This window comes from Lipotes vexillifer, unplaced genomic scaffold (assembly GCF_000442215.2).
Source record: "Lipotes vexillifer unplaced genomic scaffold, Lipotes_vexillifer_v1.1 scaffold134, whole genome shotgun sequence".
NCBI lineage: Eukaryota > Metazoa > Chordata > Mammalia > Artiodactyla > Lipotidae > Lipotes > Lipotes vexillifer.
The window spans coordinates 4214013-4239227 of NW_006787464.1; the positions used below are offsets into that span (position 1 = coordinate 4214013).

The following is a 25215-nucleotide window of genomic DNA, read 5'->3' on the forward strand; positions in this document are numbered from 1 at the left end:
CACTGATTCTCAAAGGTGGCTGAATATTGGAATCACCTAGAGAGTTTAAAAAATACTGAAGCCTATATGCCATCCCTTAAAATTTTGATTTAATCAGTATAAGGTAGGGCCTGAGCATGTATTATTCTAATGATGATTCTAATATGCAACAATTTGAAAACACTAGCTTAGGAAATTGTTGCATAATTAAAAAGGCTAGTCTTCAGTTGAATGAATCCTCATGACTTGATTTCAGGGGGTGTATTGTTTTTTTAAGTATCTGGTAGGTATATCTCCCTTGATTAGGAAGCAAATACTTTAGGGAAGAGGTTTTCTGGTTTATTCATCATTTTCTCTCCACATCTTGAAGAATGAAAGGCACATCGTAGTTGCTAAATAAATATCTTTTAAATGAATACGTGATTGCCTTATACTTCTTTCATATCTTTATATTCTAGTAGATTCATGAAGATAAGAATGCAAAAGATATTTATTGAAAAAATGAATGACTGAAGCAGTTAGGGTAAATGTTTAAGGCAAACCAAAGTCTTATAATATATATTCATATTTTAAAAACAGATACATATATAAATAGATAAAAAGTAGCAAAAGAACATATGAGTGCAATATTTAGCAGTTGAAAATTAATTCATTGAATTTTCAAATATTCTTCACATTCTTACACTTAGAAACAAAAGTAATCCTAAGCAACTAGTTCTTTAAGCTAACATCCATAAGCATATGCAGATAAGTTGTTTTTGTTTTTTTTTAAAGAATTACAGTTTAATCTTGAAAAGCAAATGTCATTTTTCAAAATTCAAGTAAATGAAACTTTAGCACACATCATGATAGCTTTTCCAGATAGTTGTATAAAAAACAAAAGATTATTTCTGATTAAAATATTTGGTATCACCTATTGTCACTTGCTCTCCATTGAGATTCACTAGTTTCTCAGCAGTTTCACATTGATAAAAACTATTTTGGTACTTCCTTACATAATGTTCTATTTAGAAAAACCTTATTGATAAATAGACTTCCTTTTTAGTAGCTGAATTCTTAGATATGGCTTCACTTACCAAAGTTCCACAAGTATTACATAATTTTCAATTCAATTAGTATCTTAAACTACGAAACTTTGGTTTTCTTAAAATTAGCATTGGTTGCTTGATTGTAGGTTTGTCACCAAAAAGTGCTGCTTCACTTTCAGAGGTTGGAAATCTTTTCTGATATATCAAGGGATATTCCTTCTGAAACTTAAAAATGAGGTGAGGAATTAGAGGGTATTTAACATTATTATCTGAGCTGAAGCCACTGGTCAACATTTTATAAGGATTCAGTGCCTTTCTCAAAGATGTATTACAGAGATCAGTATCCTTTCACTTTATTCTTGCTTCTCCCTCCACTTTCTCACACATGAAAGGTACCCTATAATGTTTCTTAGATTCCAGTTAGCATTAACATCTAGGATTCTCTTCTGCTGTTAATTCTCCTAAATTCTAGATGGTCTTCCTTCTCACTGGTAAAGCCTATGAAGGTCACAACGATCTAGTTAGTATATTTCATACTTCTTTGAGTGTCTCAGACCAGGAATTGGACTTGCCAGAATCATGTGGCTACAGGGTTTCGAGGTAGAGCTAAAAATTCTAAATGGTAATGATGAGTCACTAAAAGTTACATATTATAGTCCTAAGTTTATAATTATTTCCCCAGGGTAAGGCATGCTTTAAATATAAAACACTGGAAGTAAAGGAGAGTATCTGTTATTATGGTTATTATGAAGATTTCAGGACAGAGTAAAACCAGGCAGGTAGTCATACATAGCCTACATATATGATATTTAAAATTCAAAATATTAAAATGAGAAATTAGATTCTAAATGTCATTAAATAACAATCAGCAATAGCATATTAGAAAATATTTACGATTGAAACTTGTCCATTCCCTTACCTGTTTTAGTTTTGTCCTTTTCTCCTTCACAGGCAAACTCTTATTTTTAATAATATTCTCTAAAAGTTCTGCAACTGCAGCTTGAGAGGTAGAAACTTTTTGTTCATCAAACTCCTGAGCACTAATTTGTTTACAGTATGAATATGTTGGCAAAGGAGCAATCACTCCATCTCCAGGATTTTTAATCTGTAATGAACAAAATGATACATACAGTCAAATCTATTAATTCTGGTCATGTTCCTATTTGGTAAAGGGTTCTTCTGATGGGTTTTAATACCTATTATTTTGCCACCAAACATTTAACACTTTAAGAAAACTGTATTATGCAGCAGAGTAGCAATAAGTCAGTAGGGTCTCAATCCCAGCCCTACAACCTACAAGCTTTATAACCATCAGCAAGTTATTTAAACTGGTCTTGGTCTGTCTCCTTATCTGTAAAATGTGAATGTACGTGAGATAATGTATATAAAATGCTTAGCACACAAGTATTAAATAAAGGTAGCTAACATCATTAGAACCAATAACCATGGATTTTATTCTTTTAACTACAAAACACTAACAAAGTGATATTTTAATTCATCTTAAAACATTAACGTTTTGAAATGGTAATAAAGTGTTCATCTACTATTTTTGAGATGTAAGAGCATGGGCAGGGCCCATAACATCTGTAGACAAGGTGATTAGGAGCCAAGATGGCAGAGTAGAAGGACATGCTCTCACTCCCTCTTGAGAGAACACGAGAATTACAACTAGCTGCTGGACAATCATAGACAGGAAGACACTGGAACTCACCAAAAAAGATACCACACATCCAAAGAAAAAAGGAGAAGCCAAAATGAGATGGTAGGAGGGGCGCAATCACAGTAAAAACAAATCCCATAACTGCTGGGTGGCTGACTCACAGACTGGAGAACAGTTATACCACAGAAGTCCACCCACTGGAGTGAAGGTTCTGAGCCCCACGTCAGGTTCCCAACCTGGGTGTCTGGCAATGGGAGGAGGAACTCCTAGAGAATCAGACTTTGAAGGCTAGTGGGATTTGATTGCAGGACTTCGACAGGACTGGGGGAAACAGAGACTCCACTCTTGGAGGGCACACAAAAAGTAGTGTGCACATTGGGACCCAGGGGAAGGAGCAGTGACCCCAGGGGAGACTGAACCAGACCTACCTGCTAGTGTTGGAGGGTCTCCTGCAGAGGTGGGCGGTGGCTGTGGCTCACGCTGGGGACAAGGACACTGGCAGCAGAAGTTCTGGGAAGTACTCCTTGGTGTGAGCCCTCCCAGAGTCCACCATTAGCTCCACCAAAGAGCCCAGGTAGGCTCCAGTGTTGGGTCTACTCAGGCCAAACAACCAACAGGGAAGGAACCCAGCCCCACCCATCAGCAGTCAAGTGGATTAAAGTTTTACTGAGCTCTGCCCACCAGAGCAACAGTCAGCTCTACCCACCACCAGTCCCTCCCATTAGGAAGCTTGCACAAGCCTCTTAGATAGCCTCATCCACCAGAGGGTAGACAGCTGAAGCAAGAAGAACTACAATCCTGCAGCCTGTGGAACAAAAACCACATTCACAGAAACAGACAAGATGAAAAGGCAGAGGGCTATGTACCAGATGAAGGAACAAGATAAACCCCAGAAAAACAACTAAATGAGGTGGAGATAGGCAAACTTCCAGAAAAGAATTCAGAATAATGGTAGTGAAGATGACCCAAGATCTCGGAAAAAGAATGGAGGAAAAAATGGAGAAGATGCAAGAAATGTTTAACAAAGACCTAGAAGAATTAAAGAACAAACAAACAGAGATGAACAATACAATAACTGAAATGAAAACTACACTAGAAGGAATCAATAGCAGAATAACTGAGACAGAAGAATGGATAAGTGACCCAGAAGACAAAATGGTGGAATTCACTGATGAGGAACAGAATAAAGAATAAAGAATGAAAAAAAAATGAAGACAGCCTAAGAGACCTCGGGGACAACATTAAACGCAACAACATTCGCATTATAGGGGTCCCAGAAGGAGAAGAGAGAGAGAAAGGACCCGAGAAAATACTTGAAGAGATCATAGTTGAAAACTTCCCTTAACATGGGAGTGGAAATAGCCACCCAAGTCCAGGAAGCACAGAGAGTTCCATACAGGATAAACCCAAGGAGAAACACGCCGAGACACACAATAATCAAACTGGCAAAAATTAAAGACAAAGAAAAATTATTGAAAGCAGCAAGGGAAAAATGACAAATAACGTACAAGGGAACTCCCATAAGGTTAACAGCTGATTTCTCAGCAGAAACTCTACAAGCCAGAAGGGAGTGGCATGATATACTTAAAGTGATGAAAGGGAAGAACCTACAACCAAGATTACTATACCTGGTAATGATCTCATTCAGATTCGATGGAGAAATCAAAAGCTTTACAGACAAGCAAAAGCTAAGAGAATTCAGCACCACCAAACCAGCTCTACAACAAATGCTAAAGGAACTTCTCTAAGTAGGAAACACAAAAGAAAAGGCCCTACAAAAACAAACCCCCCAAAAAGAAAATGGTCATAGGAACATACATATCGATAACTACCTTAAACGTGAATGGATTAAATGCTCCAACCAAAAGACACAGGCTTGCAGAATGGGTACAAAAACAAGACCCGTCTATATGCTGTATACAAGAGACCCACTTCAGACCTAGGGACACATTCAGACGGAAAGTGAGGGGATGGTAAAAGATATTCCATGCAATGGAAATCAAAAGAAAGCTGAAGTAGCAATACTCATATCAGATAAAATAGACGTTAAAATAAAGAATGTTACAAGAGACAAGGAAGGACATTACATAATGATCAAGGGATCAATCCAAGAAGGAGATATAACAATTATAAATATATATGCACCCAACATAGGAGCACCTCAATACATAAGGCAACTGCTAACAGCTATAAAACAGGAAATCGACAGTAACACAATAATAGTGGGGGACTTAAACAACTCACTTACACCAATGGACAGATCATTCAAAAAGAAAATTAGTAAGGAAACAGAAGCTTTAAATGACACAATAGACCAGATAGATTTAATTGATATTTATAAGCATTCCATCCAGAAACAGCAGATTACACTTTCTTCTCAAGTGCAAACGGAACATTCTCCAGGATAGATCACATCTTGGGTCACAAATCAGGCCACAGTAAATTTAAGAAAATTGAAATCATATCAAGCATCTTTTCTGATCACAACGCTATGAGATTACAAATAAATTACAGGGAAATAAAACATAAAAAAACACAAACACATGAAGGCTAAACACTACATTACTAAATAACCAAGAGATCACTGAAGAAATCAAAGAGGGAATCAAAAAATACCTAGAGACAAATGACAATGAAAACATGACGATCCAAAGCCTATGGGATGCAGCAAAAGCAGTTCTAAGAGGGAAGTTTATAGCTATACAAGCCTACCTCAAGAAACAAGAAAAATCTCAAATAAACAATCTAACCTTACACCTAAAGGAACTAGAGAAAGAAGAAAAAACAAAAGCCAAAGTTAGCAGAAGGAAAGAAATCATAAAGATCAGAGCAGAAATAAATGAAATAGAAAGAAAGAAAACAATAGCAAGGATCAATAAAACTAAAAGCTGGTTCTTTGAGAAGATAAACAAAATTGATAAACCATTCACCAGACTGATCAAGAAAAAGAGAGAGAGGACTCAAATCAATAAATTTAGAAATGAAAAAGGAGAAGTTACAACGGACACTACAGAAATACAAAGCATCGTTAAGAAACTACCACAAGCAACTCTATGCCAATAAAATGGACAACCTGGAAGAAATGGACAAATTCTTAGAAAGGTATAACCTTCCAAGACTGAAACAGGAAGAAATAGAAAATATGAACAGACCAATCACAAGTAATGAAATTGAAACTGTGATTAAAAATCTTCCAACAAACAAAAGTCCAGGAGCAGACGGCTACACAGGTGAATTCTATCAAACATTTACAGAAGAGCTAACACCCATCCTTCTCAAACTCTTACAAAAAACTGCAGAGGAAGGAACACTCTCAAACTCATTCTATGAGGCCATCATCACCCGGATACCCAAACAAGTCAAAGATACTACAAAAAAAGAAAATTACAGACCAATATCACTGATGAATATAGGTGCAAAAATCCTCAACAAAATACTAGCAAACAGAATCCAGCAACACATTAAAAGGATCATACACCATGATCAAGTGGGATTTATCCCAGGGATGCAAGGATTCTTCAATATACACAAATCAATCAATGTGATACACCATATTAACAAATTGAAGAATAAAAACCACATGATCATCTCAATAGATGCAGAAAAAGCTTTTGACAAAATTCAAAACCCATTCATGATAAAAACTCTCCAGAAAGTGGGCATAGAGGGAACCTACCTCAACATAATAAAGGACATGTACGACAAACCCACAGCAAACATCATTCTCAATGGTGAAAAACTGAAAGCATTTCCCCTAAGATCAGGAACAAGACAAGGATGTCCACTCTCGCCACTATTATTCAACAGTTTTGGAAGTTCTAGCCACGGCAATCAGAGAAGAAAAAGAAATAAAAGGAATACAGATTGGAAAAGAAGAAGTAAAACTGTCACTGTTTGCAGATGACATGATACTATACATACAGAATCCTAAAGATGCCACCAGAAAACTACTGGAGCTAATCAATGAATTAGGTAAAGTTGCAGGATACAAAATTAATGCACAGAAATCTCTTGCATTCCTACACACTAATGATGAAAAATCAGAAAGAGAAATTAAGCAAACACTCCCATTTACCATTACAACAAAAAGAATAAAATACCTAGAAATAAACCTACCTAGGGAGACAAAAGACCTGTATGCAGAAAACTATAAGACACTGATGAAAGAAATTAAAGATGCTAACAGATGTAGAGATATACCATGTTCTTGGATTGGAAGAATCAATATTGTGAAAATGACTATACTACCCAAAGCAATCTACAGATTCAATGCAATCCCTATCAAATTACCAATGGCATTTTTTACAGAACTAGAACAAAAAATCTTAAAATTTGTATGGAGACACAAAAGACCCCGAATAGCCAAAGCAGTCTTGAGGGAAAAAAACGGAGCTGGAGGAATCAGACTCCCTGACTTCAGACTATACTACAAAGCTACAGTAATCAAGACAATATGGTACTGGCACAAAAACAGAAACATAGATCAATGGAACAAGATAGAAAGCCCAGAGATAAACCCACGCACCTATGGTCAACTAATCTATGACAAAGGAAGCAAGGACATGCAATGGAGAAAAGACAGTCTCTTCAATAAGTGGTATTGGGAAAACTGGACAGCTACATGTAAAATAATGAAATTAGAATACTCCCTAACACCATGCACAAAAATAAAGTCAAAATGGATTAGAGACCTAAATGTAAGACTGGATACTATAAAACTCTTAGAGGAAAACACAGGAAGAACATTCTTTGACATAAATCACAGCAAGATCTTTTTTGATCTACCTCATACAGTAATGAAAATAAAAACAAAAATAAACAAATGGGACCTAATGAAACTTCAAAGCTTTTGCACAGCAAAGGAAACCATAAACAGGACGAAAAGACAACCCTTAGAATGGGTGAAAATATTTGCAAACGAATCAACGGAGAAAGGATTAATCTCCAAAGTATATAAACAGCTCATGCAGGTCAATATTAAAAAGAACAAACAACCCAATCCAAAAATGGGCAGAAGACCTAAATACACATTTCTCCAAAGAAGAGATACAGATGGCCAAGAAGCACATGTAAAGCTGCTCAACATCACTAATTATTAGAGGAATGCAAACCAAAACTACAATGAGGTATCACCTCACACCAGGTAGAATGGGCAACAACAGAAAATCTACAAACAACAAGTGCTGGCACTGTTTGTGGGAATGTAAATTGATACAGCCACTATGGAGAACAGTATGGAGGTTCCTTAAAAAATTAAAAATTGAATTACCATATGATCCAGCAATCCCACTACTGGGCATATACCCAGAGAAAAGCATAATTCAAAAAGACACATGCACCCCAATGTTCATTGCAGCGCTATTTACAGTAGCCAGGTCATGGAAGCAACGTAAATGTCCATCGACAGAAGAATGGATAAAGAAGATGTGGTACATATATACAATGGAACATTACTCAGCCATAAAAAGGAATGGAATTGGGCCATTTGTAGAGACGTGGATGGATCTAGAGACTGTCATACAGAGTGAAGTAAGTCAGAAAGAGAAAAACAAATATCGTATGTTAGCGCATATATGTGGAACCTAGAAAAATGGTACAGATGAACCGGTTTTCAGGGAAGAAATTGAGACATGGATGTAGAGAACAAATGTATGGACACTAAGGGGGGAAAGAGGTGGGGGGGTGGGAGTGGTGGTGTGATGAATTGGATAATTGGGATTGACATGTATACACTGATGTGTATAAAATTGATGACCAATTAGGACCTGCTGTAGGAAAAAAAAAATCTGTAGACAAGAGAAAGAATTGTAGGGGATAGTTATAATTACAGTAAGTCATGGCAATATTAGAATAGTATGTATAGGAAGAAACATGAATATGTGTGTTGGGCAGCCAAGGACTGAATATAGCAGACATCTGTTGTTTTTGGCTGCTTAGATTCCTTCTCTCCTTATAAAAGTTCCTTCCCATTCTACTCCAACTATCCTTACCTTTTGCGAAGAACAGCTTCTTCTCTAATCTATGTAGAGCCACTCAGAGAATGGGCCCTCTCTTCAACCCACTCACCCTCAACCACCTAAAGAATGTGCATTTAATCTAGATTTGGCCACTCTGTGTCCATACCATTAACTTTTCAAATTGGAGGTGAGGAATGGTTTTTTTTTCCCCTTTGGATTGCAAATATTAAGTCTATGACTCAAGAGCTTTAATCAGCCATATCTAATCATGTGAAGGAGCCATTTTTCAAATATAGGACCGAAATGGAAATAAGTGATGAAGGGATGGAAACAGTCCTATTGCTATTTGAATATCCATAGTCTGTCTACATTCTTGACTTTTGGAGGTTATTTATGTGAGCTGATAAAGTCTCCCTTTCTGATTAGGCTAGTTTGAGATGAGTTTGCCACTTGCAACTGACTAATGCAGATAATTTTAAGACTTAAAATACATACATGGCCCTTTCTTAAGTAGTCAAGATGTTTCTCCACTGCAGTCTGTAGGTAAGAGGGTACTTGGAGAATTTCCTGTTGATGATCCATTAAGAAAGAAACTAATCGTGCAGCAAGAAGCTCATCAAGATCTACTTCTTCAGCACAGCGTAACACACACCGAGAAAAAGTATGTATCATCTAGAAACATTAAAAGGACAATAACTTATTACATTAGAAAGAATAAAATGCCAATTTTTTTATAGTGCTTGTTAAGTATTTCCTTAATATAAATTCCAAATGATTACAGAAGGCTTAGCTTTTTCTCCAATTTTGTCTCAATTTTATCACTAAACACCTAGGTTCCATTAATACCATACAAATATGGTGCTTAAAGACTGTTAGAGAACAGTGACTTATTAAATTAACCCCATAAAAGCACAGACTAGGAGAATATATAAACACAAGTGGTTACAAGGTTGGCATCATTTATCTTTTGAAACTGGAAAACAGTTTTTAATGCTATTCTATTAGTCTTTAAAAACAATTAGTACATTGTATTTTTCAATTCCATCATGACAATCTTCAAATCCTGGGGTAAATTTTGTGTTTCAAAACTAATTTACTCTCATTCATGTCCATATAACCCACCAAATATAAGACACACACATGTACACACGCACACATAAACACTCACACACCTCATTCTAAAATAATTTGAATATCAGAATTGTATTTTAAGTATTTTGCACATAATAGATGGTGAGCATATTTATTGAATTGAAATATTTTTGGTCTTATTCCTACATGCCTGGCAGGTTTTCCTATCTTCTTCCAATGCTCAGTCCTCAGCTTTTATTCTTTGTTTGCTCAGCTTTGTAGAACTCATTTACTCCCATAGCCTCAACTACCACTTTTCCAAAAAATATACTTTCTGCCCTAATATTTCTTCACCAGGTTCATTTCCAACCTTCTGTCTGTAGGATAAATTTCACTTAGATGTTCTATAACCTCAATCTCAAAAAGTGTAAAATCAAAATTACCTCCTTCTTACTCATATCTCTCTAAATATCCTTTCCTACAAACTTCCCTATGCTTTTTAATTATGCCACAATTACTTAAGAATAATTCTTCCTCTTTATATTACGTATGTCGTTTTATTAAAAAACTGTCCTTAATAAGTGGAAGAACGGAGCTTAGCTACAGATTCCTTGCTACAAGAACATTCTGTAAATTGAAGCTGCGCTCTGAGGAAGTGGCAGCTCTTTATAGAAAGACAGAGACAGAGAGAGAGAGAGAGGAAGAGAGAGATAAAGAGAGGGAGGGAAAGAGATATTAGAGATACTATTTCAAGAGTTCATTTCCAGTCAACATCTGCATATAAATGCCTTGTTTCCCTCATCTTCATATGGAGCCTAAGACTGCTTCACAGTACCTCTCCCAACTTCCTGCCCACAATGACAAGCTATGCTAATTCACATAACACATCAAATACAACTTTCCCACTACTACAATATCTGAAACACTTTGACTTACTACACATGAATTTCCCATTAATTCTTTATTTCACAGGGTTATAGTGCCCTTCGGCTTTCAACAGTGCCTACATCTCCTCTTCCTTCCCCACCAAACAGAATTGGCACAAGGCAATATAATATGGTCTGACAGTTAACCACTATGAAGTGATATAGCGTAGGTGAATAGGCAAAGTCCTTAAGTAAAGATCAAGATGTGAAAGTATAAAAGACTGGACACAAAGGATTAATGCACCAGTATTCTGCTGCTAGGAAAGGTTAGACTTTCAAGAGCCTTTTTTTAACTCAAGAATCTAGGATTGTAAGACCATGACATCACTTGAGTAGTATGCTTAGATGGTTTGGTCTTCTTTCTTTTTTTTTTTTTTTCGGGGGGGGGGGGGGGCACAGTTTATGAACTGGACTTATTCTTTCCTTAAGAAATCAACTTACCAGTGATCTTGTACCCATTGCATCATGAAGTTGGGGCATATCAACATTTTGACTCATTCGTGAAATCATGCGCATTAAAAGTTGAAGCCGTCTACGATTTGGTGGGGGAAGTAACAAACAACACAACTGTAGTGCATCGATGGCAACCCTCTCTAAATGAGGTTGTAGCAAACCTAGAAAGCAAATTACCCCCCAGAAAAAAATCATCAATGACACTAGCTGCTTTCATTCTACCAGCATATAGTTATATAAAGAAGGCAAAATAATATTTTAATATTTCGTTTCTTTTGACTATTCCCAGAAATTTCCACATTCTTCAAAAGCATGGTAAGATATTATTTTCTTCATAACCCATTGGATTATGAAGGATTGAAAATCCTTCACTTATTACAAATAAAGTGACTCAGAATAAGTGCAATTTAAGGGAAAGAAAAGGAGTGCTTTAGGTAAGTAGAATAAATCTTGGTTATGCCATGACAATATGAAACTTTCCTTCTGGAGGGAAAAAGTAAAGCAATTTCAGAGAAGAAAAGCCAGGTAAGTGAAACAGGGTTAGTAAACACTAAAAGTTAACATTACATGCATTGAAAGCATCAACCTTACTTTGTGTGCCAGTCAACATAGAGGAAGCTGGAGGTAAAGAGTTTTCTGAACGTTCTATTGTACTTTTGCAGAGTCTTTTATTGACTGTGGTACTAGACTCTCCGAGTTCACCTTCCATAGCTGTTTGCACACTTGTGCTGCCTTGTCCAAGATTTGGTTTCATGATAATTTCAGCCACTGGCATATTAATATAACTATTCCTTCTTGTACTACTTCTTAAAAGTAAACTCTGAGATCTACAAAGCTGTTTTGACTTGCACTTTCCATTACATAACTCCTCTTGGTCTTGAATGGTCAAAGTAGAGGTTCTTTTAAAACCAACACAGAGTGGTTTTTGAATACTTTCCTCTGAATGAAGATGCATTAGGGATTCCTGTTTGGTCTCAGACTCTAAAAATTGTTTATTATTTTGTCCTTTTATGTTCAGATCAGATTGATGGAAGACACTGGAGACCTCTTTACTTGAACTCCCTGGTAAATCTACAATTCCTTCTAATGAATAGCACCTTGGTTTGATGCTAGAGGATAGAACATACATACTACTTAAGCCTATTAAATTATGACAACTTCCTCCCATTATGTCATTAACACTGGCTCTTCTGTTTTTTAAATTAACTAGCTGCATTTTCTTAGCATAGTTTTCTTGAAATCCTTGATCACTTATCTGCAGTCTCTCAGCAGTATCTGATTCTTCTTTGTTTTTGTCTTTATGAAGCAGACTGAGAAGAAGACACTCAGTTGATTTGAAGGAATTCAGACTGTTTAAGTGAAGGATTTTTGAAGACTGTGGATCATCTTGGATTTTATGTATCCCACTGGGTCTATCTGAAACTGTGACGTAGCCACAAACAACTACCAGGAAATGAAACAAAAATTAAGATGCAACTGTATGACAGTGGACAAAAATAAAACAAAAACAAGAGTAACGTTAAAAAAACAAAGCATCACTATAGTACATATTGTTAGTATAGTACAAATAGCAGTTGCTTAATTCAGAAGCCACTTAAATAGGACACATGCAACATTCAGTTACAAAGTGCAAGACTCGAGGTTTTCCAACATGTGATGAAAATAACTTTAAAATTTATTTCAACAATCTAATTAAATGGATTCAGTCAAATACATGAAAAAATATCTACTTTCAGTCTACAAGTATTAGAAAGTTCTTAATTATAAGACAACTGTAGTTTAATAAAACATATATATAGTTTTTGTTTCTGGTACCTGGTATAGAACTCCTAAAACCCATGGAATTTCCAGAGTGACAGGAATCTTTTGTTATTCACAATGAGCCTATTAGAGCTAGCCTCAGTTTATGCTAATGAGGTGATTTAGGCTTAGCCCTTCTTGGAAGGTTGGAACTTTTAGCCTTACCTCAGACCTCCTGGAGGGGGTGGTGGGGTAGTGGTGGTTGGTGGAGGTCAGACTTAGTCAACAATGAGCAATGATTTAATCAACCATGCCTATGTAATGAAACCTCAATTAAAACTCTGAAACAACACAGCTATGGGGGCTTACCAGTTGGTGAATACATGGACACGCTTGGGGGGATGACATTCCTGGAGAGAACATAGAAGCTCTGCACAACCCTTACCCCCATTCCTTGCCCTATATATCTCTTCCATTTGGCTGTTCCTGACTTGTATCCTTTATAATAAACTGGTAATCATTAAGTAAAGCACTTTCCAGAGTTCTGTGAGCCGTTACAGTGAATTATTAAACTTCAGGGGGTTGTGGGAACCCCTAACTTGGTAGTTAGCCAGGCAGAAATGTCAGTAAACCTGAGGACCTCATTTGCAGCTGGTGCATGAAGTGAGGGCAGCGTTGTGGAACTGAGCCCTTGATCTCTGGGGTCTAAGCTAGCACTGGGTAGTTAGTATCAGAGCTGAAAGACTTTGTCCTCAACTTTTTGGGGTCTGGGTTATCGATAGGTAGTTAGTGTCAGAAATGAACTGAATTGTAAGACACCCTATTGGTGTAGAGAATTGGTGTTGGAATGGTATATTTGAATTACTGGAAAACAACATAACAACAACCAGAGTATTCCTGAAGTTTAAAATAATTTATAGCCTGCCACCTTCATGTTTACCTATACTTTTAGATCTTTTAAATTATGGGGGACTTGGAAACTAATAAAATAAATTTAAATAATAAATAAAAATCTATACATACCCAAAATGTTCACAAATAATTCATAATATTCAAAGGTAAGTAGAGGTTCAGGGAGATCTAGAAAATAATCTGCAATTGTTCTGAATACATCTCGTTCAAATCCAACATAAGTTGGATTATTCATATCATTACTTCTTGGCCCTAAGTAGAGGCAAAAAATTAAAAAAAAGATGAAATATAATTTATTTTAAATATAATTTTTAAAGATACTTATAAAAAGCATAAAACATATACTTATTTCATGAAGGAGTTATGTTTAACAAATTGTCACAATTTAAAAATTTAAAGGGTTGTGCATATCTCATTCCTTCTCACCATCTTTTAATTAGAAGTCACTGCAACTGTTAGCATTTTGTTTAATTTTAATATTTATATGACTGAAAATTTGTATATAAAGCAAAATTTGAAATATATTTTAAAAGCATCAGGACAGCTTATTTTAATGGGATTTTATCACAATTCATTTTATAAAGCAAAGATTATTTGGATTATGCAAATAATTCTTTCAAATTGTCCTTTGTAAATTTACATTTTTGTGATTAAATTTTGCCTGACGTGAAGCATACCCTGAATGAATTTAAATAATATCTTTACAACGCTGTTCCATTAGCTTAACATTATTGAAATAATCATGTCTACTCATTAGTATTTTCCTCAGAAATAAATTCTGATCTTATGTTACAGGTGAGGAAACTGAAGCTCAGAGCAACTTGCTCAAGGTAAAAGAAGTTTGGTGGCAAAGCTAAAATTAGAATTTAGAGCAGTATAAAGTGAGAGCAAGTCACAGGATCTTGAGGTTTAATAGCATTTAAAGTGTGGTCCATGGACTACATAATCAGAATCATCCAGTGTACCTATTAAAAGAATCTCCTCTAAACAGTCCAGAATCTATCAGAATTCCTATGGAGCTAGGAATTACTGATCTAGAAATGTTTGCTTCTGGTTCACTAATTAAGTAGTTTCCTAACACGGAGCTGGGCATCTTGCTATAAGAATCTTCTGAGACGTGATTTAAAAAAAAAAAAAAAAAAAAATTCCTGACATTCTGAATCGACTGAATCTGAATATTTGCTGAGTTTCTCTAGTGACTGTGATATGCACTCAGATTTGAGAGTTACTATGTTATCTTTCAAGTTAACACACATACACACACTTAATAGCTTAAAGGCTAATAAGGATTTTATGTGGAACAAATAGACAATTTTTCTGAGGAGGATATAAGAAATATTCTTAATATGTAGAATAAAAAATTTGATAATCATTAAAAGTTTTCTAAGATAGAAAATACTTTACTGGAATTAAAAACACAGAATTTACAGTTAGAGAATCTAGATTTGAATACATAGCTCCTTATGTATCAGAAAAAAAGACTTTCTAAGCCTTAGTTTTCTCTTCTAGAAAAAAAATTATGAATAGTATACTGATCTTTGATTCCTGTATGTCACAGGATTACAGTGGGGGATTAAATAACAAACAAGTTAAGTAAAAGTCTTAACATTGCCTCTGGCTAGACATATTGTTAAACTGGAATTTAGTAAGCTATATCTTGGTATCATTTATGTATAATGTGGACTGAGAATAAAAAGAAACAAATCCCTAAAGATGGGGCATCAGAGAAATCCCTGGAAGTATGCTATCTGAGTTGCTAATCATGAGCCAAGGTATGAGAGAGAAGGACAGTTACGTAGCGAGAAGGTAGAAAGAGAATCTCAGAAATCTTTAGCTTCTGATCAAGATCTTTATCTTGAATTGATAAATTTTTTCTATAACTAATATTATTTACTTATTGCTAGTTATCCTGTTATTTTGTCATATTGACACCCAGTGGACAACAAGGGAATATATACTTATCCTGAACATTAATAAAATACTAATTTTATAAAAACTAGAAAAATACTTTTGTAACAAAATTATTAAAATATAATTTAACTTTTGATGATTTAGAAGCATACACCTCTGCATATTTTAAAAACTGATTTTCGAGAGCAATTACGGTTTTGTACTAGAACTAGGGTCTTAAATTATAAAACTCACTTATTACTGATCACTATGGAAAAAACTTGAAGAATGAAATGCTAAAAAATGATCTGATTAATGACAGACCATTTTTTTTCATAAACATAAAAGTCCCATTAATATATCCTATGGAGTAGGAGCATGTCATGAAACACCAAATGTTGAAGCCGTGTACAATGGCAAGGGGACTGAAGTGGGTTTTATAAGACTTCATTTCTGATGGAAACTTTCAACTTACCAGCTGCTTTACTTAGAAGTTGCTATTTGAACTCTCTGGACTCACTAAGGCAATTGATGTAGATTATACCTAAAAATCCTCTGAGATCCTCTAGCCTATGATTTTATGATTTATGAGAACTGAGTCATAAATGACGGGCTTGGAGTATAAAATCATTATCTGCATAGAAAAAGTTAAGGGCTCTATAACACACTCCACATGCAAAGAAGTGTAATCAGTTCTACTAGATATTCATTTAAACATCAACAGAAAGAATATAATTTAATTTTATCAGGACTTTTATAAATTATTAAAAATAATTCCTTGGTTCTTATTAAATATTTTATCAATATAATATACACACACACACACACACACACACACACACAGTTTGTTTAACTTACAATTTGCTAGGCACTTCATGGCAGATAATACCCAGTGAGGAAGGTCATCTACACAAAAAATTAACAGTGTTCAATCATACAATTATGATGACAGTATATTTAAAACTTCACATTTATTATATTATATAATTATACATATGTGTGTGTGTGTGTGTGTGTGTGTATGTACACACACATGTATGTGTACCAGCAGGATTAAAAATGATTACATATTTAATAAGACATAGGGCGAAGACAGTATTTTACAATACAAGCTTAAAAAGTTAGCTATGCTATTTGAATATTACTGATTTGAGTGAGACCTATGATTGAAACAAGCTATATTTGAATATTAAGGTACTTTCACAGTGAGGCTTGCTTAAAATCTTTCAATTGCCACTATGTGAAACATGACACATAAGTGTAGCAGTTTTTTGACACAAACACAAAAACCACACATACATTTGACTTGAAAAGTTAATAGTTATAAAGAATAGAAAGCTTAGATGGAGAGCATATAATCAAGTTATTTTAGGTAATGAAAGATACAACTGGTCCAAAGCTACAAGCATACACAACATAGTTCTTAAGTTTTAACATTTACTTTTTTGCTCCTACAATTAAACCCTCAAAGTTCTTGCCCACAAAAAGAAACTCAAAGTAATGCATGTCAATTAATTCTACAGACAGCAATTGATTATAAAAAAATGAGCCAACATTTTCAGTAAATTTATTAATACATTTCCTATAAGCTTTCCAATACATCTGGCTTAAATTATTTCCCCGATTTTCCTATCTTATATCTGAAATCAATATATTATATAAACATATATATAATACAAAGCCAGTGTTCTTTAGAATACTGTTCATGAGAGTTTTGACTTATTTTATAGGGTGTTACTTTGGTTTTGTATGTATGTCTTGACCCCTTTAAATTTGTATATAACTTCTCATGTAAGCTCCAGGAAGGAGCTTCTCATGTAAGCTCCAGGAAGGAGCTTCTCTCTTGTTCATCATTAATCTTTAGCATAGTGCCTGGCACATTGTAGGTCCTCAATAAAATGTGATTAATCAATAGTTTAAATTATATTTGCATATCTTTTGGATGCTTAACCCTGTCATTAAAAAAAAAAATCATTAAGGAATCCACCTTAAGAGCTAAAATAAGTGTGAATAATATTCATTTAAAAATTAGCCCACTATGATTACTAAAGCACCTCTGATAATCAGTAGTCTCCTTGATGTTCTCTCAACTGAAGTATTCTACTTTCTACATTTTGGTCTCTCTTTATCCCCACAATAGCTGCAACCTTTGTTAGCATGTTTAAAATGATTCCAACTTCTTTTATTAATACCAACCTGATTTGTCTTGCAGTATAACTACTCCATGCTTACTTGTATTGGTCATGTTGTACATTATACATTGAGGAATTACTTGCTTGGGATTTATGACTTCTTCTAGGGATGACACACCTAAAATTGTTTGCAGGCTAAATAGGAGAAAGAATACAAACTGTTTTTCCTCCATAAAATAAGTGGAATAGAATACAAATATGAAAGAGTTTGAATGGAAAACAAACAAAGCTTTTGGAATATTTTTCTTAAATCAACCTCTAAGACTTATATTAGTATCTACTTTAAAGTATCTTAATAACCGTTGCAGGATTCCAATATAAACCCCAAACTAGAGCTACAACTTTGAGTCAAAGAAAAAGCAAATTATATTGAAAACATTCTACTTCTATTGTACCAGAACTATCGCAAGAATATTTATTAAGAAACACATATACAGGTTAAATTCTAAGCTTTGCGAATTAATCTGTTCTTCCTCAACTGCATATCTTGATGAAAATATCAAATTAACATTCTAAACACCTCAGGAACTTGGTTATAGCTTAGTTATAGCTTACTAGATCAGAATAACATATCTCCAAGCTTCTTCAACATCTTTCTGGCTTATTTCTCTATTATCAATGGAGTTTTCTTGATGTTCATCGATTATTTCACAGTTCATTTTCTCTGCATTTTCCTGAAAAATGAATTACTCTGGTTTAATATGGTATGCTCACATTTTGGAGATAATGAACTGACACCACTTCTAATATTTAGTAATTCTATTAGTATCAGCCCATTGTGGAGCTGTAAGGTGTCACTTGAAGAAATAATGCAATATATTGTAATAGAGCTTTTGGTTTTGCAGCTGCCTCCACTACCCTCAAATTAATTTAAAACAAAACATGCTTAAATTATACAAATACTATTTCAAGTATGTCTCACTACCATTTTTATTTTCGTTTCTGTGAGTTCCAAACAAATTTACACATACATTTTTAGAATATAATAAAGAGATTCCAAGTATTGGCTTCAAATATTAATCATTCACTTTTAATGATTCTATTATTAAGCATGCAGTAATTATATTTAATCTAGTAAAGGATGTTTTACCTGAGAGAAATGTAATCCATGCTTTTTAGGAGTTCTCCGAGATAAGTTTCGTAATTTAAAAATACTATCTTTATCTTTGGAAAAGTTCTCTATTCTGTTTTTTCTCAATTCTGGATGCCTTCGTGGAAGAGTTTTAAGTGGAGAATTTGCAGGAAATCTGGTTTAAGAATAATATGCAATTAAATAATGTGAGATCATAAACAAACTTTTAGTGCCATTTATCTTAAAAATAACTAAAAAAACGATTTACTTACATTATCAAGGAATGCATCTTCTACATAAACTAATTTTCCCATTAAACCTTTTAAAAAATTTTAATAGTTTCCTGCTTTCTTTAGTAAACTGTATGTATTTTAACTTTATTCCTATATAAATCAGGGTTATTATTAGGATCAATTCTTTTGGAGAGGTATCACTTACATAATATAAATGTTTCTAGAATGTTACATTTTCTAAATTTCTCTCATTAGTTATCTAATTTGTATATATTTTCTACCCTTTGTAATTGTTAAATTTCCAGAACTCTTGCTCCTTTTGATTATAATGCTTTTCCTCCCTTCAATTTAATATAAAATATTTCAAAGATACAAAAAAGTACAGAAAATAATATAAAACAACATCCACATAGGTAACCATCAACCAATGCAACTATTAACATTTTACCAAGACTTCATTATCTTTTAAAATTTTTTAAATTAATTTTTTTAAAATTTATTATTATTTTTAAAATTTAATTAAGTAATTAATTAATTACTGGATACATTTGGTCTTCATTGCTGTGCGTGGGCTTTCTCTAGTTGTGGTGAGTGGGAGCTACTCTTCATTGGGGTGCACAGACTTATCATTGCAGTGGCTTCTCTTGTAGAGAACGGGCTCTAGGCACATGGGCTTTAGTAGTTGTGGCGTGTGGGCTCAGTAGTTGTGGCTTGCGGGCTCTAGAGCGCAGGCTCAGTAGTCGTGGCACACGGGCTTAGTTGTTCCGCAGCATGTGGGATCTTCCTGGACCAGGGCTCGAACCTGTGTCCCCTGCACTGGCAGGTGGATTCTTAACCACTGCACCACCAGGGAAGCCCCATTATCTTTTTTATTAATGAAAGAAATTCTTTGCTAATTCTATTTCTCTCTTCCTAAGGGAAATCATTAACCTATAGTTAGTATATTTCCTTCTTGTTCATGTTTTCATACTTTAAATACATATACATAAACAATATCTCTATGGCATCTTTTAACATATATCAAGTTTATGCATAAGTTTTTAGTCACCTCAGTTTTTTTCCTATTCCTCTGTCCTAAAAATAGTTTCTTATATTCTTTCAGAAGAGTTTTATTTTCATATTTAGGTATTTAATTCATGTATAACTCACACCAAGTTTCTTTATATGTAAGGGTTTATATTCTCAGCACTTAATGGTCTTAATTTAAATTTAATTAAGCCCAGATAATCAGGTAAGGCAATTCTCCCCTCATTGTTCCTCAAAATTGACTTGGACCTTTACATTATCAAATGAACTCTAAAATCTGCTTGTTAAATCCTACAAAAAATTATGTAGGGGTTTTGAATGAAGATGCACTGAATTTATACATCAATTTGGGAAGAAGTGACTTATTTATGACACTAAGTCTTCTCATTCATGAACAGAATATCCTTCTCCACTTATTACTTTAAGTACAGTTTGATAATTTTCTCCAATAAGGTCTTACACATTTTTGTTATACTTTATTTTTAACTACGTCATAGTTTTGTTACCACTATAAAAGCACTAGAGGTAGACAGACTAGTTGAAGAGCTATGCAGAATTCCAGGTAAGAGAGAATAGTAGTCTCACAAAAAGAACATTCATTAAGAGAAGTAGACAGATCAGAGAATACTGAGGCAGCACGATAGACATGGTTTGATAATTACATCATATTTAAAGGGGAGAAGGGAAAGAATGAAGGTAACTACAGGGAAGACTGTGCCATTCATTCAGATATGGATATAAGAGGTCAGAATTTAGGTTAAGAGATGTTAGTGATTTTCCATATACTATATTTGAAGTGCCTGTTTAATAGGCAAAAGTGGGCCTAAAGCTCAGGAGAGGTATTTGGGTTGGAGGTTTGAAAGTCATAAGAAAAGTAAGTGGTGACATGGTATGAGATTGCCCAGGGAGAGAGGTTAAGGGTAGACAAGCCTAGGACCTTGAGGACAGTAAAAGCTAAAGGATGAGCAGCAGCAAAGGAACTCAAAAGGTGACTGATGAGTAGTAGAGAGAGGAAAGATTTGTAGGGTGTTATACAAGATATTCATATGCTCGTTATTGCAGCTTACTTGTATGACATAAGTCATCTTTGACACATAGGCAAGAATCAATTTCTACATTTCATTTGAAAAGTACTAATTTTGCAGAGTAAAAAAACATGGGGGGCTTCCCTGGTGGCGCAGTGGTTGAGAGTCTGCCTGCCGATGCAGGGAACACGGGTTCGTGCCCCGGTCCGGGAAGATCCCACATGCCGCGGGGCGGCTGGGCCCGTGAGCCATGGCCGCTGAGCCTGCACGTCCGGAGCCTGTGCTCCGCAACGGGAGAGGCCACAACAGTGAGAGGCCCGCATACCGCAAAACAACAACAACAACAACAAAAAAAAAACCCACAAAAAAACACATGGGTATTAGAATCCAAAGACCTAATTTAAGGGATATATAATCAAGAACTCCGGGTACGAGAGAGAAAAATCAATTATGCTGGCCTGAGGGAGTCAGAAAGGCCCCACAGAGGCTACAATACAGCTGACATGAGAAGAAATGTGTTTACTAGTCTGATGAATGTGTACATGAACATATTTCAGACCAAGGGAATAAAATTTGTTGAAGCATAGTCTCAGGCTCTTCACTTGTAAGAAGGAGTTAATATCTTCCTTGCTAAGCTATTCTAGGGATTAAATAAAGAAAACATGTAACTCATAAAGTAGGGCTTCTGGTACATGATAAATTCTTAATAAATAGTCTCTTCAACCTGTGGTATATTTCTTTTGTTAGTTATTATATAAACTTTGCTATTATTTATTTCATCACATGTGTTCTTAGATTATATAGATTACATATCACTTGAAGGTAAGGATCTGTGAGAACTTGTCTTGTAATTCTTAAATCTATGAAACTAAAGGTTGATAATGTTCTGTCCTTGACATGTTACAGAGCTTTCAGAATATGTAAAAGTGACACTATCTCATTCTTTCCTCCCAACTCCTTATTTTATTATGTTTGAATTGTGCAGCAATAACCTTTAACTAACTTTAACTTTTAAATGGTTTTAATTGGACTAAGAGCAGTAAGTTTTCTGCAGAAAATATTACTTCCCCTGAAGAGGCTGCTGTTTTAGTAAAAGTATTAGAAGTGGAGTGAAACTTCATTGTTAAATAATTCAGTTTTGCAGTTATTTCTTTGTTTAGTACCTGAATAGCTGACTGTTGTCATCAAGATTTTCTGATCCCCATTTGCCTTTGATATCTTCAATGACATGGTTCTTAAGAAATTTTCTCAATAGCTGGATAGTCTGTTGCCTTGTAACTTCAGGGCCAAAATTGCTATTATTTCTTAATAGGTCATAAAGCCAGTCTACTGCTTCTCCTGCTGTAAAACAATTGCCATATTTTTTAAAGTGTTGCCTGTGTTTCCTTAGAGGCATTCCCGCTCGAAAAGATGTGGTAACTTCATTCCACTGCAAATGGAAAGAAAAAAAATTTTTTTTAATTAGACAAAGAAAATTCTCTCATTCGCATCTTGTTAAATCATTAAAATTCATGAAGAAATCACTTGTCTTATTTGTGCTAAAGAAAATTTTACATCCCGTACTGATTTCTTTTCATTAATTCTAGTGTTGTAATAATATTTTTATGTAATAGTTTTGGACTAAAAGCACTTCACTGGCTGGTTGGCTTACTTAGGAAACCTAGGAATAATGGAGAACTACAATGAACCTGCCTTTAGTCCTCAACAGAGAAAGCATTTATTCCTGTTTCTTTAACCTCAACTAATATTAATAATATGATAATAGCATTTGTGTCAGACACTATGCATTACACTCATTATTTCACTTTAATTCTCACAATTCAATGGATAGGTACTATTACTATCCCGTTTTCAGATAAGGAATATGAAGCACAGAGATATTTAATAATTTGATGAAGGTCACACAGCTAAAACCCAGGCATTGGATTGACTCTAGAACCTGCACTCATAACTAACTATGCAGGCCAAACAAAACTCTTGGCAGGCAATAGTTTTACTGGTAAAATACCTTTAGTATTAAAGTATTAATATACCTTTAGTATATTTACTAGTGAAGATACCAATAATTTACATAGAACAGATGCGGTAAATTAAGTTTTAAGTCTACCGTTTGTTTAATGACGCTGTGATATATCTACATTTTCAAAAGATACTCACACTTTCCAAAACTGTTTTCAAATTACCCAAACTTTTGGGTTCGTGGCAGGTCTACGAGGAGTGGTATAGAATAAACATATAACTTTTTAATCAAAAAATCTTACATTAGAGGTTAAGAAATCTGATTTGTAACCCCAACTATGCTACTACTCGCTATGCTACCACTTATCTAACCTATGTGGTCCCAACATCACAACGCAGAATTTAAGGGCTGAAAACACAATAACTGTATTCTTTTCTTTCCACACTTCCACTTTTCATATATTATTCAAGAAACTTATATTGAGCTGCAATTTATCCAGAGAATAAGTTGTCTGTTATTCTACAGATCACAGCACACTTTCACATACAATATGTCTACTCTGGGACATCTCTTAGCCTGGGCATGTATCATTGGCTCTAATTTACCAAGGTGGAAACTGACGCTCACAGAAGTGACTCTCCTAATGTCACATAACCAGTGGCACAGTATCCTCTTGGATTGATGATCCAAATACACAAGACACTCTATGCAAGTACAAATCCAGTGACTACCAACAGTGGTTCCTGATGGGTACTTAAAATATTCTTAGTTATGAAATAGCTGTTACTGAGTGGCATTCAGTCGATACATCCTGCATTAAATTCTACAGGACAGGCTAAACTAAGCTGTCACAAACAATCGGGCTTGCCCCCAGTCTGACCCTACAAAGCACTGGAACTCAAAACTCTTCTCGAATCCTTATGCGGGTAGAAAATCAGGCGTGGGGAGCGGCTAAACTCAGAATATTCCAAGACATTCCAGGGGACGCCGACAGCACCAAGAACAGGGGTCGCTTCAGAAGCTGAGTCCGATGCGCCCACCCGGGGAGCCCGGAGCAAAGGAGGGGGCCAGGCGTGTCCTGCAAGGGTCCGCGATACCCGTGAACTCCCCTCATTCTCCTCTTCAGCCACCCAAGAGGTTCTGGGACCTATCCCTCCGCCCGAGGGAAAGCTACAAACGTTCTCACGTAAAAGCAGCCATCACTCTGGCTGGCCAGTCTCGTTCATGCGCGGTCTTACCAGCCTGGTGGCCCGATAAGGCCCGGGAGGCACACCCTGATTCTCCATTCCGCCCACCGGGCCCGAAGGTCTGTCAGCGCCCGGTGCCCGGCATGGCGGCGCAAGGCGACACTCAGCCCCCGAGAAGCCGGCGGCAGCGCAGCCTCCCACAACCGTCGACCGCGCCATCGATTTGAATACCTCAGAGGGCTGCGCTGATTGGCTGCGCTGTTGGGCCACGTGACGCGCCGCCCTGACCCCGCCGCCGTCTGCGTGGGCTGTGGACTCTCAAGGCTTTCGCGCGGGGCCGTGGGGCTTGCGCCGGCAGGTCTACTCCCGGGCGGGGCCGACGAGACAGACGCCCGGCCTAACCTGGCTTCCCTGTAGCTGCTTCTCCCTCTTGCGGTCGTTGGCGAGGCGGAGTCATGTTTCCACATTCAGAACGGGTGAGGCGGTTTAGTCCCCCACAGCATGGTTTGGAGCCAAGCCTTTGGGTTGAAGGAATTTGAAATTTGCAAAGAAAAAAAGAACAGACAAGCCTTTTCTGCCTGGCCTTAGAGGATCTCAGGCAGTGGTTAGCATGTGAAACAAACCTGGGGCGTACTTTTCACCTGACAGATCCCTTGGTTTTGCTTCTGGAAAGCTTCCTGGGTGTATGTTGCAGTGCTGTCTCCGTAGATTTTTGCAGGGGCCACAGTTCCATTCTCCCCAGTGCTAAAATGTAGGTTAACATCCCCGCCCCCCGCTCCACCTCCCCACCGGTTAATTCGGTAGTAAAATGGAGCTTAAGTAATTTTCCTTAAGTGCACACAATAAGGGGCTTGGGACAGGTGATGCAAAACTTGCCAAACTGCTTCCCTTAAGAAAATCTACT

The 25215-nt window shown here is 35.9% G+C and overlaps 1 protein-coding gene across 2 annotated transcripts; it reads right to left on the reverse strand.

The window, feature by feature from the left end:
- Positions 1-301: 301 nt before the first annotated feature.
- DEPDC1 (DEP domain containing 1) lies at positions 302-24493 on the reverse strand. 2 transcript variants are annotated; one of them, XM_007460115.1, is made up of 12 exons: positions 24363-24493; positions 22328-22593; positions 18899-19055; positions 18364-18482; positions 17813-17943; positions 16475-16522; positions 13838-13978; positions 11666-12517; positions 11063-11235; positions 9120-9296; positions 1927-2112; positions 1023-1232 (listed from the first exon to the last, which is right to left on the reverse strand). In XM_007460115.1, exons 1-12 carry the CDS (start codon positions 24408-24410, stop codon positions 1092-1094), a joined length of 2439 nt encoding a protein of 812 aa, XP_007460177.1. In that variant the 5' UTR covers positions 24411-24493; the 3' UTR covers positions 1023-1091. The 2 variants fall into 2 exon arrangements, with proteins under 2 accessions (XP_007460178.1, XP_007460177.1); XM_007460116.1 differs by lacking the exon at positions 11666-12517 and having other exon boundaries at positions 302-1232; positions 24363-24442.
- Between the last annotated feature and the right edge of the window lie 722 nt (positions 24494-25215).